Here is a 17,022-nt window from a genome sequence, read left to right as displayed (position 1 = left end):
GGCAACTGAGAAAATGTCAGGAAAATCCTGCTTGGACAACTGAACTTTATTTGGGGTTAATCAGAGTCTCTTTAATTGATGGCAGGTGTGTACCCAAGAAGACTGAATGTTGGAATTAAAACAAAAGGTGCTTTATCAAAGTATTAGTTTAAGGGTTTACACACTTATGCAACCAGCTTATTGTATGTTTTATATTTTTTATATTTTTTCCCCTAACAAATTTGTTTGTTTTTCAATTGAGTTGTATAGATTATAGCTCACGTTAACGGTGGGAAATGTTTTGAAATGATTTATTGTGGTTTCATTTCTTATATCACAAAAACCTGGCATTTTAACAGGTGTGTGTACACTTTTTATATCCACTGTATATCTAAATAAAAAATGGTGAATGTCTAAGTAAAATGTATAGGTAATTGTGTTAAGTATATTCATGCTTCTCAACTTGTGCTCATAAAATTATTATTGCAAAGTGTTTTTGACAATTTATCTTAATAAAGTGAAGGGCATCCTCAGATCTCACTTTGTTACAATGTACTGACATGGTAGTTCATACTATTGGTCAGACATTTCATAATATAAACCATTCAACTTGACATTCAATTAATACTCAGATACAAACTCTAAGTAAAGAGTGAAAATACAAGTAAAAGGAAAAATCAAAACTGTAATCTAAGCTTCATATAAATAATACAATATACAAATAAACATCTAGTACTAAAGATAAAAAATTGAAACTTAAACCCAAGTATAGACATAAACTATTATAGCAGTATATATAAAAATAATTGTGTTATTATGTTTTAAAAACCAGTAAAGTAAAAACAAACACTTGAAGCAGAAATAAAGTCGTAGCGGACTTTTTAAATGTGACTACACTTGTGTGGTTATTTTATTTTCTGATGAAGTTACTCGAGAGGAGTGACGAAAACATCTGTTTTTAAATAAACTGCTTGTACGTTAAAAAGTATCAGCGTGCTTTTGGACATTAGCGAGTGACTGTTGTTATTATGTTTTACTAAAAGTTGCTATTCCAGATTCTGTATCTCGAGAATGCTCTTAATGGAACATGGCTAATTGAGTCTGAGCTTTGAATAAGGTTTAATGGAAAACTCCACCTTCTCCTACAGTTTAACTCAACTCTTATATTGTTTTTCTCTTTACATTATGATTACATTGCTGTGTAGGTACCTGAGACCTGCTTGTACATTTTAAAACTTTCATTTCCTCACTTTGGTATCGAAGGGAAAGATCACACACTTGTTTAAAGCTTCACTTCTCACATACATTGCAGAGGAATTTGTCTGCACCTGCATGACATGCCACAGACACAGAGAAATTTGTAGTCAGGAGCTCAGGCAGCTGTAAACAAGACAGAGATGCAAGAAACTGTTTTCCATTGTCTTTATTGCAGAGTGGAAGATAACTTACAGTGATTCACAGCTGCTTACAATGTTCATAGGTTCATAGATTAGTACTAGGCTAACTACCCTTGTGGGCCATTTTCAGCCTAGCCAATTACCCCATGTGAGAATCCAACCCTGCACCTTATGTTTGTAAGGAAAACACCTTAACCATTAAGCCAACCTCCCACTAATAAACAGCCTCTGTAAGGCTGAAACCCAGGACCCTGCACACCATAGCCAAAGTGATTTACCACTACATCATGTGAGTACCCATTCCTTTCATTGAAAACAGAGCAATTAGATCAATCAATGATTCAAAGGCAGATGTTAAATCTTTTTTGACAAGTTTACATAATCTGCATCATTGTACTGAAATGCTAAACATTAAACTTTAAATGTTTGTTGTTTATACTACTTTACATTTTAAGATGACTTGATTGTAGTATCAATGTAGAATCAAAGATGTCTGTGACATTTAAAGAAAATTCAGAAAATAGTTTTTTTCTTGTAATTCTTGTAAAGTATCAGCACATTTATCAAAGTGTAGGGGGAGGGGCTGGCAATTCATCTTGGACTACAAAATGACACTTTGAACAAAGATCTGTAATTTAGCAACTGTTTTGGTTGCAGCTGTATATTTCTTTAGTATACCATGAAACAAGCCCTGAGACACACACAAATGAGGGCTGTTCAAGAAATAAAAGAAGGAGTCCTGTTACAGACAATATATAAAATGATAGCGACTGACACTAATCCCATTATATGTCAATGGAATGGGAATACACCACTACATCCTTATGTCTATCATGACTCTAATAAAGCAGACTTAACATGGATTATGGGAATGAGAAAGGCCTGATGAAAAATAAAATCACATTGATAAGTCAAGCTCCATTGACAGCCATTTTGCAGAAAACATATTAAAATTCTATAAAAATCAGTCAGAGTGATTTTGAGATGTTAAAATAACTCAGAAAAACAGCGACAGAGTGAAAAATTAGAATTTCTAGTTCTATGGTGGAGTTTTCCTTTAAGTCAAATCTGCCATTTGAGTTCTTTTTTCTCTAGCTTTCCATTCAGATTGCCTTGTAATAGGCCACAGATGAAAAGCACATTTCTTATAGTTTTTGAAGAACTGAGCATGTCTAGATAGTGGGCTGTTGGAATCCTAAAGCCTGATGTTTAAGAGGTGTTTGGTCACTTTTACCTTGAAAAAGTTGATTGTTTTTTCAATGTAGAATGCTTTAAATTTTGTGCAGCTTGCCCAGGATATCACAAAGTTACTTAGCACTGTCACCTCACAGTAAGACGTTGTCCGGTTCGATTCTCAGCTAGAGCGTCTTCTGTGTGGAGACATGCGTGAATGGGCGTACCTTCGTTGAAGGTTGTGCATCAAGGCTGGCAACTCAGCACATAAAAATCTACTGCCAATCATTAGCAGACCGGAGTTCCGCTGTGGCGACCCCTAACTGGGAAAAGCCGAAAGACACAACTATTGCAATTGTATCTGTTAGTGCAGACATATTTCTTTTTCAAGTTTGAACATATAAAATAATTATTTTGGCTCAAAAATACACAGCACCTGTAACCTGGGGGTTGCAGAGAAAGGTTCCCACCTGTAGCTCTGTGGATGCGTTTTTTTTTCATTTTCAATCCAACTTTGTATATTTCTTCCTTTTCAATAAATGATGGATGGTTGAGGGTCCAGATCCTTACTGACTGAATTCTTCTTATGAAATTTAAACTTTCAAATGTTTTCGTTTTTATTACATTTGAATCCTTGAAATAAGTTAGGATCATACTTCTTTTATGTTTGCCATTTCCTTCATTGCTAGTTGGATGTGTGGCCTGTGATGGTTTCCTTCTTTAAGGGTTCAGTAGCACTGGATCATTATTTTGTTTGAGGAGTTTTACGGGTCCCACTACGATGGCCAGCAAATTCTCATTGTATCATCTTTCCAGAAAATTTTGCTACAACTGATCTAGGATGGTGAGAAATCAAAGTCAACTGTTTTCTGTTTATATATTGGCATCTTCCTTAGAGAAGGTCAGAGTGCTGCTCAATGTTAAGCTCCTACCAGTCTGGGACTCATAGTTTAAGAGCTTTATAATGTCTGTTTTCATGCAGTTTAGGGAGGTACGTCTCAGATCGTATACGCCACATGAACTATGACTCAGTCATACTGGTACTTGCTGTCTAATGTCTTGAGTATATGGCTAATTTGGCAAATCCTGTCCCCTGATGGACAGCTTACCTGTGATTTTCTTCTTATTCAGCCTGGTGAACAGAATATCTGTAGGCCTCACATGCGTTCAGAAGTATAAATACTGAAAGGTTACTCAGGCAACATTTGCTTAACATACTTTTAGTTCCAAGTGCCTCTGCATGTGCTTGTACACTGCTCATAATATGCCAGGTGTCATTATGTCTTTGACAGGAGTGGGCCCATATAACAATTTAATTTACTGAGTTTTCTGAGAAGGCAAAATGAAAGTGAGTGGCATTTAATGATGGAATGGGATCATGTAAATGTGACTAACCTGAAGGAGACACTAATCTACTGGCAGGTTGGACGAGACATTACGATATGGACGCCTGGAGGAAATATAAAGACACTAATCAGAAGTGTCTAGGTCCATTGACTTTTTTTCATTCCTTCATGACTATTTCAGAATTGGAGATCAGAAGGTATGATATACATTTATTTTTGAGTACAGACATAGGACGCCATTTGCTTATAACTGCAGTGGAATCAGTTATACTTTTTCTACTTTGCAATAGATTGTAACAAATTATTAATTCTGCTATCCTTATTTTTCATATCAGTGTAGCCACTTACATTTCATACCATGGATAAATAGCACAGTGTTATCTGCAGACAGACACAACTCATCCAGCAAATGGAAGGTTTTCATATGTTCAGAAGTAGCATAGCAATAACTCTAAATAAGGTGGCTTGTATACTATGTGTAGTGAAAGTCCACACCAGTAACAAACTGACTCAGGAGTTAGCAGGCATCAAAGTTTGTATTCCAAAACAATTAAATCTTGGACAGAATGACTGAGTTAAACTAATGCTGTCCTATTTGTTTACTACATTGAAATCTAGGCAGGATTAATTATGGCTTGAATAAAGGTGTTGCTCATTTGTTGATTTGACTGATGTACTGCTTCTTCAGAGGAGGTGATGTTCCCTTTACATTAAGGGGCTGACATAATCATTCCTCTTCATAAAAATGACCTCAGTTACCTTCTGCAGAGTGGCAGGATAATGTTTTCCTCTACCATATTAGCTGAGATCTCAGAGTAAGGCTTGTCAGCTTTGGGAGCATTTCTAGATAAGGCATGCACATAACAATTTGGAAGGCATTGAATGGCCACTGTTTCACTTATACATAGACTGACAGATTTGCGATGATGCTATTGCTGTACAGCTCTCAAATAACTTTATCTAATGCAGTCTCAGTATCACTAAATTGAAACTCCTCAGACTTCACATGCATGCCTATCAGTGATTCCAAAGGAGAGAAAGCAATGCCTAAATTCCTACCTGGAGTCCATGATTGTGAGGAAGGATACTGCAGAGGGATCACTCCTTATAATGCTTTGGTTCCTATTCCTATTCATGAATGGCAAGTCAGGACTCTACAGCTTACCTCCTTCTGTTAGGCTTAAGGTCTCTTCTAGTGTTACTCACATTGCAAATGAGCCAAAAGTTATTGTCAAGATACTAGAAAAGTATCATCTCCAACTGATCACCTCCAAATCTTAGGACAGTTATCCTGTAGGCAGTAGCTGGTTAGATTTGGTAGGGCAAATTCAACAAGTTTAAATCCACTTACTTTCTGTTCTTCAGCAGTTAGCTAATTCATATTTGGGACTTATACTTTTGATGAAAGGAAATTGAAACAAAATGATTTTCATGTCTTTACTGTATCACTTAGTTAGTTCATCAAAAGCATTGATTGCTATATTTGATGTATCTGACCTGTTAAATATATTTGGCAGCATAAGGAGTATTCTATAGGCTGCACTTATTAAAAAAAAAAGATGCATTTTATGTTATCATGAGACTGGTAAAACTACAGTAATGACTTGAATCCTTTAACACAGTTTGTGTCCTTCAACTTGCACTTGGCTCTAAAACCTCATATTACCTCTAAGAAGAGGTACTTTCCAATTAATTAATTAATTAATTAATTAATTAATTTACATTTGTTGACCGGGAGTGTCCGACTGGACGTAGGTCCATTATCAGTGGAGGCCCAGGGAGAAAAGCTCCACAGTTAAAATAAACAGACAGTAGTTACACTGGATTACATAGCGATTAACAATTTAACATAGCAATTACTTACAACATATTTACAGATGAAGAACATAGTACATCAATAGACAACTAGAATCTTTATCTGTGAAGTACATAACAGACATTAACAAATGTTACAATAAGAAGTTCCTGCTGTATAATAAGTACTAGGCTTATGAGCATCTGAGCTTGCTATAATCAAGGTAGTTAGTGGAGTTGAAAGAAAGGTAATGGTTGGATGGGGTGGGTGATATTAGAGTGGGAGTTGCAAGGGCATAGCCAGCATGTTTTAGGTGCTTTTAGTAATGTTTTGAAGTGGGTGCATGATAGTATGGAGGTAATTGTGGGTGGGAGGGAGTTCCATAATTTGGCTATGGTGCAAGAGAATAGTGCTTCACCAGCAGAGTTATTGGCTTTAGTGATCTGCAAGTGATTTTTGTTGCTGGATCTTAGTAGTCTGATGGTGTGATAGGGCTGGAGTAGATTCTGGAGGGACGGGACATTTAGTGGATGGTTTACTAGTTTGTGGGTGAGTGAGAGTTGATACCACTGAAGGAGGTGAGGGAGTTCAAGCCAGCCCAGTTCAGCAAGTGAGAGACAGTGGTGACTACGGTACGATGCCCCTGTGGTGAATTTGGCGATTTTGTTGTAGCAGGTGTCTAGCTTGTTTAGATCGCATTGCCTTAGGTTGGTACATATTGGAGAGGCATAAAGTAGGGTGGAGATAAGGTGGGAATTTGCTATTGAAATCTTTGCTGCTTTGGTGAGAAATTACTTATTTCTGTATAATGCTCCTATTTTTTTGTGGACTTTCTTATTGTCATGGATATGTGAATGTCAAATTTTAGTTTATTGTCTATTTCCACTCCTAGCAATTTGGTGTGTTCAGTTGGGTATATAGTGGTGTTTTTTGCTGTGATGTTAAAGTGAGAGTTGTTTTGAGTATGTTTGGTGGGTTGGAAGATGAGTAGTTTAGTTTTGTTTGGGTTGAGTATTAACTGGGTATCGGATAACCAAGTTTCAACAAAGGAAAAGGCTTCCTGTGTGACTTTTTGCAGTTTGGGTAGGGACTGGGCTGAGCAGATGATGGTTGAGTCATCTGCGTATTGTATGAGTGTGCCATGTTTGGTGGCAGAAGCTAGATTATTGGTGTAAACAGAGAAGAATAGGGGTCCAAGGATGGATCCTTGGGGAACCCTTATGGAGACAGGTAGTTGGGGAGATATGTCATTCTGCCATAAAACGGATTGTTGGCCGTCAGACAGGTAACTCTGAAACCAGTTGGTGACTGATTGAGAGAAGGATAGGTTATTGAGGACAGAGATAATTTGTTTATGTGGGACCATGTCAAATGCTTTAGATAGGTCTAGGAAAGTAGCAGAGGAGAGATAGCCATTGTTTTTATGCTGAAGGATAGTGTTAGTAAAGGAGAGTAAGGCAGTGGTGATACTATGGTTTGATCGGAAACCATGCTGAGTATTGGAAAGAAGGTTGTTAGTAAGGAGGTAGTCTGAGACCTGAGAGTGTATGCATCTCTCTAGTATTTTGGAGAGTGGAGCGAGAATAGCTATTGGGCGGTAATTGGTTAGTTCTGTGGAGGGTCCGCCTTTGTGGAGGGAAATTATATGTGATACTTTCCACAGTGTGGGAACGTAACTTTCTGACAGAGATTGGTTAATCAAGATGGATACTGGGTAGGCCAGAGCATCAGCTACGATTTGTAGGTATTCACTTGGGAGGTTGCCCGCTGCTAATTTGGTGGGTTTAAGTTTAGTTAAGAGTTTTTTTATGTTGGAGGTAGGTACAGGAGAAAAATAGAAGGCAGTGGGGAGATTACTAGTTGAAGGTGTGGATTGGAGGGGAGGGGGGTTGTGTTGTTTAACTAGTGATAGTATGGTTTGTGTGAAATGTGTGTTGAATGAGGTAGCAATATTTTCTGAGGAGTGAGGGATGTTAGGAGGAGGGGTACTGACTTTACCTGGGTGGAGGATGGAGTTTATGGAGGACCAGAATTGTTTGGGGCTGTGTTGTGAGGAGTCTAGGGCAGACTGGTAGTATTGGAATTTGTCCTGTTTTATTAGCTTTTTGACTCTATTGTGTAGTTCTAGGAATTTCTGTCTAGTTGAGGGGATTTTGGTTTTGTGCCAGTGCTCTCAGGCTTTATCCCTGTTTTTCATTTCTGACTTAATGGTTTTCTGTAGCCATGGGGAGGGTTGTGCTTTGGTTCTGGAAAGTCTTATGAGGGTATGGTAATTAAGGATGCTCAGGAAGGTTGTATTAAAAAATTCAACTGCGTCATCAAAACTGAGGTACTTTAGAGGATGCCAGTTACATTCTTTGAGGGATGAGATGAATGTGAGTGGGTTAAAGTTTAGTTTTTTATGTATTTGACGGTACATGACAGGCTTAGCTTGGTATAGGTATTTTTTGAGTAGGAATGTTGGGGAGTGATCACTGAGGCTATCTGATAAGCAGCCTGTTATATATGACTGAGAGCTCTTACTGACTAGTATCCAGTCCAGGGTAGTGTGCTTGCTGGAGTTTTTATTTATCCCGGTTGGCGACTGGACTAGTTGGGTGAAGCCATGAAGGTTTACATGATGGTTTGGATGGTTGCCAGAACAGGATTGCCAGTCCATATTGAAATCACCTAAAATGATAGTTTCTTGGGGGAGAACTAATGGAGCTTAATAAATAAATACATCAATACATAAATAATTTCTTCTTAGCAGGGATTAATAGCTTACTTATAGCACAAATGTTAGTCAGCTGAACTGTTTACTATACTATTTTCCTGTAGAATGACGACTTTTGCGTGAGCAATTGGTTTCTTTAATGTAAGCCTTGAAATTAAAATCACCAGATTTTTTTTCCTGAGTTTAGTCAGGCACATTTTACAAGTAAGTCTTGCCTCATGCAATTTGAACTTAGACAAGTTTGTTTACTTGCATAGACAAAGATTTTATTTACCAAGCTAAAGAAATATGTAAAAAAGTTAAATATGTTTTATCGGGTCTACTTCTAAATCCCTACTCTCAAAAATCTCGAAATTCAAAATACTGAAACCAAAATCCCTAAAGTTCAAAATCCCTAAAACTCAAAATACTGAAAACACACAGGATACCAACACTTAGCATATTCCAGCACAAGTACATACTGAAACAAATGAAACACAAACTATATTACTCTTCTCTAAGTATAAGCAGGGGCAACCCCTGCACCCCATCCTGCTTAAATATATCAACTCCGAGATTGGACTTTAGTGTAGTGAAGTGCAATCACAGAGTTGATATATTTAAGTAGCAGGGGGTGTGGGGGGCACAGCCCCCCACATGTGGGGTGCAGCGGGGCTTCCCCGCCTACCTATATTTGGAGAAGTGTAATATGTTTTTGTATTTGGTTCTGCTGCAATACAGATAGTGTTGCTGTACTGTGTTTTTTTCGATATTTTGAGTTTCAGTATTTTGAGTTTTAGGGATTTTGAGCTTTAAAGATTTTGGTTTCAGTATTTTGAATTTTGAGATTTTGAGATTAGGGATTTAGAAGTGGACCCAATTTATCTTACCTTGAATCCTCTCCATCCAGCAATATGCGATAGGTTTCAATCTCTTGTTCCAGCCGAACCTTTATGTCCAGAAGCATCTGATAATCTTGATTCTGGTTTTCCGTCTGTGTTCGGAGGTTGGAAAGCTGCTCCTCCAAGGCATGGATTTTCAGCTGTATTTCCTGAAGCCTTACTCCATATTGATTTTCTGTCTCAGCCAAGTTTCTTTCCAAGGAAGCTTTCTAAAACATTATATTGAAAAGGTAATTTTAATATTAGGATTTTTCAGGAGCTATTTTTATTAAGAAGCAGAAAGAAGATATAGGGCTCCTGTTCTGAGCTGTAGAACAGCTCTCTGCATAGCAAATTGCAACACACTGTGCAAAAGGAAAGCACACCCTATACCTACAAAAGTTAACACATGCTATGACATGGTCACTTGGGAGAGCACACCCTAAACCTACAAAAGTTAACACATGCTATGACATGGTCACTTGGGAGAGCACACCCTAAACCTACAAAAGTTAACACATGCTATGACATGGTCACTTGGGAGAGCACACCCTAAACCTATGAAAGTTAACACATGCTATGACATGGTCACTTGGGAGAGCACACCCTAAACCTACGAAAGTTAACACATGCTATGACATGATCATGTGGGAGAGCACACCCTAAACCTACATATGTTAACACATGCTATGACATGGTCACTTGGGAGAGCACACCCTAAATCTACAAATGTTAACACATGCTATGACATGGTTACTTGGGAGAGCACACCCTAACCCTACAAACGTTAACACATGCTATGACATGGTCACTTGGGAGAGCACACCCTAAACCTACAAACGTTAACACATGCTATGACATGGTCACTTGGGAGAGCACACCCTAAACCTACAAACATTAACACATGCTATGACATGGTCACTTGGGAGAGCACACCCTAAACCTACAAAAGTTAACACATGCTATGACATGGTCACTTGGGAGAGCACACCCTAAACCTACAAACGTTAACACATGCTATGACATGGTCACTTGGGAGAGCACACCCTAAACCTACAAAAGTTAACACATGATATGACATGGTCACTTGGCTTTGATTATTGGAAACATAACAGAACAGATATGCAGTTTCTTCCTTCTATAGGTGTACTACAGTAGGGAACTGCTGATAAGCAGCTTGCTTATACTTTTCATAGCCCAACATTTGAAAGTTTTTTAAATGATGCTTAATGGTGCATTGTCTTTTACAAATATTGCTAAAAATGACACATTTCCTGAAATATTAGCACACTAACATACACTGCCAAATATGTTCTAAACCTAAACTTTTACATTAAAAATGAAACTTAAATGTAAACATTTTATTAGATTTGAACCAAGGGAAGAGAAAGGTTACCTCTACTCCTTGTACCAAAAGCTGTTGCTACTGATTTACATTACTTTTTCTATAGTTGTACATGATTTTGCAAACTCAGATAGAGCTGGCAAACTTTTGAAGGCCATGTTAGCCCCAGGCATGTGCACTTATAAATATCTTAGGCTGAGTTTTATCAGAGGTGTAGAGGGATAAAGCCCTGGCTAATGATTAAGATGACCCAAATTCAAATAATGTCTTGGGCAATTGACAGATCAGATGAGGGAGGATGGGCATGATTATCCTGGGAGAGGATGATCAACATGACTGGTTTGCAGGTCTTTGAAAGAGGTCAGAACTTACACAGAAGTTGCTGAGTTAGCTGCAGGCTGGCAGTCAAGGTATGTCTGCTGCTCAGAGTCTGAGGTGTATATGTCCTTGTCACCCCACCATACGTGAGGTCATCATGCAAAAGGGAGAGAGAGAGACTGGGTCATGTCTCAACCATAACAACTCTTTCTTCTGTGGGTAACAGTGGCAACTCTTGGGCTTTCTTCCTAGCCAGATTTTGATGGTTGCCAGCTTAGGGGGACTGCCAAACCCAGATGAGGAGTTAGAAGCATCAGGTGTCTTGTTTAAGTATGATTAAGACATACACCTGACAAAGGAGAAGGTAGAGCTTATAGAAGACTCATTTTGCCTCAGAAGCCACATAAGTACTGATTAAGCAAGCCCATCCCTTAAAAAATAAATGAACCTCCCCACACACAAATCATTGGGACTATAGCCAAAATGGGGTTATAAACCAGATTTCTCCTATACTCAAACTGTTGTTTTATAAGACTGACAGAACTCATTTAAAACCATCCGCTTTTTAAATAAAAAAACACACATTTTCAATTGAAAACAACATACCTAAGAAAAAAATAGTTTTTATCTAATGATAGCCATTCTAGTAGGTGTAGTAGAGCATCTAGATCTTTCTTTCATCCATATTAGTGGAGCATGAGTTCTAGTTCATAGTGATGGGATCTGATTTTTGGTGATGAGGAGATTAATTTTTCATCAACTGTTGTCTAGGACCACATGCAGTGGAACACTGTAAAATGGCTTCCTTTCTTTAAATGGCAAACTTATTTGTGATGCCAAAGAAAAAAATCACTTAGCACAAACAGTTCATGCTTAGACCACCCTTACACAATTCACAAATGAATACTGGCAATGCTGAGGTGCAGGACAGGCAGCCCTGCAGTCTGGCATTGCAGTTTGAAATGTTTTTTTCAAACTGAATTACTGAGGGATGCATTTTGGTATTATAGCTTTCTACAAATGCAGTGTAAAAAGTTAATTCAACTAACACTGATGTGTTATCAAGAACAATTAAAAAGAAAACCAGTGGTCATTCACCAAGCAGCTTAGTGAATGCCACCCAACATCCTGCATAACTTTCAGCCGTCCCAGACGTTCAGGAACATCCCTAGGTTTGTACATAAGTTTGCTTCATTGTCCTTGTAAAATTTCTGAATTTATATTAGAAAAAATATTATTACATGATGCAAATATTTTATTTATTTATTTATTTTATTTTACATTTGTTGACTGAGAATGTCCAACTGAGCTAAAAGCCCTTTTTCAGTGGAGGCCCGGGGAGAAAAGCTCCAGAATAGAACAAACAATATAGCAATAACCAACGCCCGGGTGTAGGTAATGCTGGATTTACCCACCCAAACAAAGCCAACCGTGGGTAAATACAGCATTACCCACACCCAGAAGTGGGTTATTGCTATTATACAATGACATTATTTAAGAAAAGAAATAATTACTTTTCTTAAATAATGGCATTGTATAACTTACTGCCCTTCCGCAGCTGTCTGGTATTCTGCGGTAGTTCTGATGTACTCTGCTGCGCGTACCATCAGAGCTGTGAGCAAAAAGCACTGTTTAAGCTATGTTAAATGGGTTTAACATAGCGAGACAAAATAAGCAGCGGAGATCTCCGTTATTGTAAAACTGTCTCGTTATGTTAAACCCATTTAAAGCAACAGAGATCTTCGATCTCCGTTGCTTTTAAAACTGTCTCGCTATGTTAAATGGGTTTAACATAGTGAGACAGCTAAAATAAGCAACGGATATCTCTGTTGCTTATTTAAAGCTGTCTCGCCATGTTAAACCCATTTATATATCTAGACAGCTTTTAAAAAGCGGAGAATCATAAGATCTCCGTTGCTTACACTGTCGCTATGTTAAAGGAGTTTAACATGCGAGCGAGCTTTAAAAAGCAACAGAGATCTCCGTTGCTTTTTTTAAACCTGTGTCAATGTGTTAAACTCTTTTAACATAGCGAGACAGTGTTTTATACTAACGGAAAAGTCAGGCGGCAGGACCTCGGCGACGGACCTTTTCCGTAGTATATTGAGTTACAACGGGCACACTGGTTGGGCTGGCCAATCAGCGTGCACGTTTTAGGGGAGGAATTGTATAATTACAAATATCAGACATATCATGGTAATTTCAAAACACAGTAGTTATGAAAATTTACAGCTATACAAGCAAAAGTCAGACAACAACTACAGCATAGGAAGTATTTAAAAAATTTACAACTCTAAGTGCAAATCGCAGATTACATCCAGGCAGAGGAAGTTACATAAAAAAACATAGGAAGTAAGCTGTTTATAGTATAAATTATAGATTCATAGATTCATACTAGGCTAACTGCCCCTGCGAGCCATTTTAAGCCTAGCCATTTATCCCCTGTGAGACTCAAACCCTGTACCTTGTGTTTGTAAGGCAAACACCTTAACCATTAGGCCACCCTCCCAACCCCTTTTACAAGTGGTAACCCTACTCCCCACTGAATTATCGACAGTATATATTCAACTCAATCACATACCGACACCACCTCTCAACCTATTACAGCAACAAAACCCGGACAGAGCCTAAAAGGATGGGTGGACAAATAGGGACAGATGTAATTACTGCTCTCACAAGCTTCGAAAGTTCAAGGAATAATAGTATGTACATAAGCATGAAATGTTGTGAAGGATGTGGGGTAGTCCCCAGTATTACAGAGGTCCGTACATATATACTGTAACAAGCCGTCACATATGTTGACTGTACTACTGCATACCCGTAGTTAATTAATAGTTAAGTCATGTGCAAAATAATAAGCCTCATAAGAATGAATACAGGAAATAGTCAAATGTGAATGGGAACACCACTCACCGTGGATTATGTATCGTAACCGCCCCCACCCATATTATGTATTGCCAACATCATAAGCTGCTGACAGGTGGCCAAACACCTGTGTCTGTAAACACAGATTAAATGTTTAAAATGGACAAACCCTGTCCATGTGCTTTGTCTGACATTTGAACACGGTCAGGGCAGTTCTGTTCACCAGGCGGACAAGCCTAAACCCAGATCACCACATGAACACCCTGACCCTTATGTATTACATAAACAGAAACAGTAATTCCAGAGGTTTTTCTTGATTTGGAAATTAGAAGAGCAGTTTGATATAGTTCAGGGGAGAAGGAATAGGGGAAATTGAGCAGAGGAGATAGGGTGATAGTGAGGAGGAAATAAGGAGTGGTAGAGATAAAAGGTTGTTATGTAAGATGGTTGAGGTCAGAGAGGGTGCAAACAGTGGCAGATCCAATGACTTTTAAAGTAATCTTTGGTGGCTGATTTAAACTGTTTGGGGTGTGTGAGGGTCCTAATTTGTAGTGAGAGATTGTTCCATGCAATAGAGGGATGGTAACTATATAAATTACACCTAGTGTTTGACTTAGGTTTGTAAACATTTAGTAAATCTTGAGATGAGCTTCGGAGAAGTCTTGCAGGGGAATCGTGGGAGATGAGGGAAGATAGAGTTGGACAGAAAGCTGGCTGATATAGAATGGAATGTATGATATGGAGATGAGATTGGATTAACAGGTGCGGTAGCTCAAGCCAGTTCAGGTATTTTAGGGAGAGACAGTGGTGAGATTTATAGCCTTGTTGAGCTGCAAATCTAGCTATCTTGTGATAGGTTGATTCAAGCTTTGTAAATAGGGAGGACTTGAGATTTGTGAGCATTTGGGAACAGTATGTTAAGCAAGGTAGAAGGTAAGCATGCGTAAGAGTGATCCTAGCTTCATAGTGAATAATTTTTTATTTCTATACAGGAGTACTAGCTTCTGATGGGTTTTTCTGATGCAATTATTTATGTGTAGATTAAATTTTAGTTGATCATCGATGGTAATACCAAGTAGTTTTGTACTAGATTTGACTTCAATAGGGGTATTATTTAGGGACATTATGGAGAAGAAGGATTTGATGTGGTTAACAGTTTTAGGAAGAAAGAGTAGCAATTTTGTTTTTTGGGGGGTTTAGGATGAGCTGGTTATTTGAGAGCCATATCTCTACTGAGTTAAAGGATTACTGGGTTGTTGATAAGAGTTCTGAGGGCAAGTTGGCAATAGTGATGACTGTAGAGTCATCTGCATATTGGACAAAAGAAGACAGGGGACAAGAGGTGTAGAGTAAATTGGTGAAGATATTAAAAAGTTCTTACTGGAAGGGGCGTAGATAGTGAAGAGAGCCATCTCACTGACTACAGTCTGTCAGGGAGGTAGCTAAAGAAAACCATGCAACTGTATCTAGGCAGAAATTAAGGTCTGTTAGTTTGTTTAGTAGCAGAGAGTGAGAGACAGTGTCAAATGCCATTGAGAGTTCAAGGAGTAGACAAGATATGAGTTTATGGTCATCTTTGGCTAGAGTAACAGGGTTAAGAAATCATAGCAGAACTGTGGTGGTACTATGTGGAAACCATGCTGTGTGGGAGTGAGTAGTTTTTTTCTGAATGAGATGATGCATGACTTGTTTGTGTATACATTTCTCAAGGACTTTAGAGAGAGGAGAGAGGATGGCAACAGGTCTTAAATTAGAGATTTCCGTGGAGTTACCGCCTTTATGAACAGGAATAGTGTAGAATTGTTTCCAGATATATGGCACTTTAGATTCAGAGATGGAGCAATTAATTAGAATAGATACAGGCAGAGCAAGGAGGTGAGCTGCAATCTTAAGAAAATAAGAAGGGATATTGTCTGCAGATACAGAGCATGGTTTTAGCTTAGTGAGGATAGTTTTGATATAGGTAGTTGGAAATGGTTTAAGGGAGAAAAAGTTTCCAGAGTCAGTAGTTGAGGAAGTTTCTGGGAAGTTAGTAGTATTGTTGTTTGAGGGGTTGGAGTTAAATAGTTTGGATACGGATTCAATAAAATAGGTGTTGAAGGTGTTGGCAGTATCTTCAGGTGACCTGTCTGGACATGGATTAGGTGAGGCTGGGTTGCCTGGATGTAATATCTGGTTTATAGCATTCCAGGATTTTTTTGGATTAGACTTTAAAGTTGTTGGTGGATTGTAGTACACATCTTTTTTGTCTTTGTTGATGAGTTGCCAAATTGCAGAATATTGACTGATATTGCAGTCAAAGACTTATTATTCTTCACAAAATGCAAGTTAATACAAATCCTGTTATTCTATCTGTAGTCTAATTTAATAAAATCAGAGCTTCAAAAGCATCCCTGATTATAGATTTTGTCCTTGATTACTTTTAGCTTTATCCCTGATTAGTGGGTGATGGGTTGAAAGCTCTTCCAGCCAGCCTGCTAGCAAGAAAATACTACTTTGCTGGGGCAAATCCTTAAAAAGTAAGTGGGCAGCTTTGTCTGGTACATTGCACCCCAGAGTAACATGCCATTGTGCTGTATTATCCAAATAACTTAAGCTTTGTCTTTGAATTACTTAGCTCAGCCAGAGTATATCATGGTAAGGATTACTTCACAATGCTTTTTTGCTCATTTTATGAATCTATTCCGGTGTCTGCAGATATGTAAATGCATGATATGATACCGCAGGAAAAAATATGACTTAATGTGAAGATAAACAGCAAAACCTTTACAGACTTGGTATACGAATAATATAGATACTGAACATAGTTCTTTTTGTCAAACACAATTTCTATATAACTATTCTTTACCTATTTTTATTTGTATTATTTTTTGTTTGCCATAGGATATGCTTTTAGTTTACATATTTTCATGGACTACTGTTTAAAACAAGATGGTTTACATTATGTTCAATATATTTGGTTGTTGTTGTGAATGAGGTATATAGTTTTGAATTAATGAAGTAGCTGCAGTGAAGTCCATGTTATGTGCTATATATTTCTTGAGGTCAGATGACAGATAATTATTCATTGCCTTATTTATTTGCCATCTAGATACTGCATGGAGTCAGTACAAAGTAAAAAGTTAACAGAAGTGAAAAAAAGTATATTTAGAAGTGAAGAAATATGTTTGTTTTCAACAGTTTCTGTTAGAGAAGTATAATTCTCAGAAAATAAATAGGTTATTTGCA

General features: G+C 37.9%; 1 protein-coding gene across 1 annotated transcript in view; it reads right to left on the bottom strand.

Moving 5' to 3' along the window:
* The window catches only part of LOC122788075 (keratin, type I cytoskeletal 15-like), a 121,351-nt gene that overhangs the window by 20,880 nt on the left and 83,449 nt on the right, over nucleotides 1-17,022 (bottom strand). The window contains exon 6 of the mRNA XM_044054999.1: nucleotides 9,276-9,496. Within this exon, the coding sequence (XP_043910934.1) occupies nucleotides 9,276-9,496 (221 nt within the window). The remainder of the gene's footprint in view (nucleotides 1-9,275; nucleotides 9,497-17,022) is intronic.

The sequence above is a fragment of the Protopterus annectens genome, chromosome 13.part0 (genome assembly GCF_019279795.1).
Source record: "Protopterus annectens isolate FY-2018-M chromosome 13.part0, PAN1.0, whole genome shotgun sequence".
NCBI classification, from domain to species: domain Eukaryota; kingdom Metazoa; phylum Chordata; order Ceratodontiformes; family Protopteridae; genus Protopterus; species Protopterus annectens.
This window is presented reverse-complemented; position numbering and strand designations above follow the sequence as displayed.